General features: G+C 33.5%; 1 protein-coding gene across 1 annotated transcript in view; it reads right to left on the reverse strand.

Moving 5' to 3' along the window:
* Positions 1-3,466, reverse strand: part of LOC111382845 (regulator of nonsense transcripts UPF3-like) — a gene marked incomplete at its 5' end in the record, with an annotated part of 13,382 nt that overhangs the window by 8,567 nt on the left and 1,349 nt on the right. The window contains 2 exons of the mRNA XM_023006882.1: positions 677-821; positions 1,784-1,897. Of these exons, the coding sequence (XP_022862650.1) occupies positions 677-821; positions 1,784-1,897 (259 nt within the window). The remainder of the gene's footprint in view (positions 1-676; positions 822-1,783; positions 1,898-3,466) is intronic.

Genomic DNA, 3,466 nt, shown 5'->3' on the forward strand with positions numbered 1-3,466 from the left:
CATGATAATGCATAATTTGAAAATAAGAGCCTACGATTAAAAAAAAAAAAAAAATAGAAGATCATATATGCTCTTCTAGTAGAAGATCCCACTGAAAAAGTAGGATACATAGTGATATAGATGTTGGCTGTTAGTCCACATACTATGGCAAAGTTGCCTCATGATTCTATAATTTTTTCATTAGAATCTCTTCTAGAAAAGTTTACACTTTAGAGAAATTCACTAATTTCTAAAGTTAACGGGCTATACAAATGGTTTCCTTCTTCCTTTTACCCTTCATTTGGAGGAGTGGGTGTAGCAGCATCGACTAGGGGATTCTGCAAGCATTACAGTATAACCTCTATAAATTAATAAGGTTGGCCCCAAGTAATTTTATTATACAATAGAGTTTATTAATTTATCCTGTTAGTTCAAGTTGGGATAGGGAAATTTTACTATATAATATAGCTGATTAATTTACAGAGTATTAACTTATAGAGGTTACCATTGTATCATTTCAGAATCATTTGACAACAATTAACATTATCGATAATGATAAATTTAGCTTCTGGTCAGTCAAAGTCAACAAAGAACTAGCAGAATAAAAATGATTGTTACTGAAGTGAATGACTATAAGTTTGTTGACGATCATAAGAACTAATTATTTTTAATAATCAAGAATCCAACAGTGCCATACCAGTTTCCTCTTCCAATGCAGCAGTTCCAGATGCAGAAGTTAAAATAACAGACTTATCAGAAAGCTGCTGATCATCTCGTTTAACCAGAATATACGTAGATTTGTCTTTGCCACTCACGGCTTTTGAGTTGTCCCTTGAAACATACTGTTGATGAGTCAGTTCAGAAAGTGAGAGTTTAATTAATATAATCATCAATCCACAAAACATCAAAAATTGGCATCTTCACTAACGACCAAGGCAATGTCTCACTTACTGATTTATATCACAACAAATAAATTAGTATAGAAGTACAAGATAATGTAAAAGACAGATCATTGACAATTCTAGTATTTAGAGCATCTTAAGTAATGCTCTTTATTTTAAGGAGCACATTTCCCAAGTAAAGAGCATCGTGAAGAATTTTCCCATAAGCAATGATTAATCGACATTTTCCCTCTGTTTAATTTGTTTCCACTCTAATAAGTGTAAAGAAAATTGTGAAACAGTGAACGAAAGTATTAAAGTTCTATACAGAGCATGTGTCTGCCTCTCTACATTTGAAGAGTCAAATCCACTCTTTGTTTTAATTTTTGAATATAAAGAGTTAGGTGGACCCGTATAAAAGAGAGTTGACACTCTAAAATAGAAAGGATATGGTTAATAAAGAGCCTCTTGAAGATGCTCTTAGGAAAAATAGCCATTCATGTCAATTAGAAAAGGCACGCATGGATCCATAAATACCACATCCAACATATCATCAACTAAATATATAGTGGTCATGTTAACCATCAAGTAGAAATAAAACTCAAACACCATGGCCTGAAAATTATAATGTTTTACTTCCATTAATATAAGAAAGACATCATGCAAGCATTAGTAATAGTATCCACACATAAGCAAGCCATTTAAATGAGATATCATTTAGAATTTTAACAATCAAATGTATTTGAAGTTCGAGGAGAACAGTGAAAGAAACCATGTCATGTCATACATAAGACATAGGAATATAGAGCTTAATGCCATTTAAAAACCATAAAGAAATCCACAGACTAATATAAACCACGACTTCACATTATAATGAGCATGAGCCTTTCAGTTAATGGTAAAAAATCAATAAAACAGTTTACCATGGTGGTGGAAGTCCTCCTCTTCTCTGATCCTCTTTTTGAAGAACCTGAGTTAGGAGTCCTAGATGATGCTCCACTGCCCCTTTTGGGCGGCTTCCCATTCAATGCAGATCTCTATCCACAATTGAGAAAAAGTTATGCAAATGTTTTAAGAGTTATTACAAAGTTCACAAAGGAGTAAGCCAACAACAAAATATGAAGAGATAATCCTACATTCTACCGCCGGGGGGGGGGGGTTTGAAGGGGAAAAAAAGAAGAAAAACACACAGAAACATCCAAAAAAAATAAATTAATTATTGCCACTAAAAACTCATCAGGAATACATCTTTTTTTGTGCGTGTGCACGTTTGCTTGAAGAGAGAGAGAGGAGTTATCAAAAAACCTTCAGGAATAAATTTCAACTATCAATAACCTATGTTACAAATTGATCGACAGCTTCTACTGCACACTATATATTTAATGATTCAATACAAACCCATTCCTGAAATTTTCACAATACAACTCAGGAGAACACTAAATAATAATTCAGTTGCATGGGATACAGGGATTCAGGGCTTTTTCCAACATTAAGAGGTTGTGGTAGTGAAGAGAACAACTCAATTCACATTCCGAGGTCAAACATCCCCACCCTTTCCGGCCCAAAAAAGAAAAATATAATAGAAAATTATACATAAGTAGTGATTATGCAATCCAAGAGAGCTCTCACATTTTTTCCTCAACGAGCTATATTATAACCTCCAAATCCCAAGAACTCTAGAAGAGACAATTAGTCATCGGTACAACCAAAGTAGTGAATATTCTGAGTAAATTCTCGAGCAAATCATAAATCTCTCTCACATTCCCCCATTCTCTAGACTATAGATCTTTCCAGGCTACAAATGAAATAATATTAATGAAATTATGTAAAACCGTTGTTACCATTTTCTACACTATACAGATGGATAAATTGCAGTGTTGATAAAAAAAGAAAACCCAATTATAGTGGGTGCTTGGTAGGGATTAAAATTAGATTTTTTAGTAGATTGTGAAAGAAGTTTTTGAAGTGTGTGGTTGAAAAGTTGTAGAACCCATGAAAGATGTGGTTAATATTCATTGTTTGACTTTGACTTAAATTAAAATCGAATTTTAATCTAAACCTAAACCGAACAAGCTAATAAAGTATTTCCTTGCTTTCACATACTAGACACTTGCAGGACATGCCATAAAAATGAAACTGATGCAAGTTCAAATGTCAAGCAAGAACCAATTTGATGATTCAGATAACTTCACATGGAAATAACTCCAGACTATGATGATTCATTGGTCCTCAACATTTAGCAGTCTAGATGGAAATGTATATTTCCGTTAAAACGGGATATTAAAATCGAATTTTAATCTAAACCTAAACCGAACAAGCTAATAAAGTATTTCCTTGCTTTCACATACTAGACACTTGCAGGAAATGCCATAAAAATGAAACTGATGCAAGTTCAAATGTCAAGCAAGAACCAATTTGATGATTCAGATAACTTCACATGGAATAACTCCAGACTATGATGATTCATTGGTCCTCAACATTTAGCAGTCTAGATGGAAATGTATATTTCCGTTAAAACGGGAAGATAAAAACCACTTCATAGTGAACGAGTGGTAAGATTTCCTACCCGAGTTCCACTCTTTGCAGCTCTTCTCTGACGAACAAAG

This window comes from Olea europaea, unplaced genomic scaffold, assembly GCF_002742605.1.
Source record: "Olea europaea var. sylvestris unplaced genomic scaffold, O_europaea_v1 scaffold2560, whole genome shotgun sequence".
NCBI classification, from domain to species: Eukaryota; Viridiplantae; Streptophyta; class Magnoliopsida; order Lamiales; family Oleaceae; genus Olea; species Olea europaea.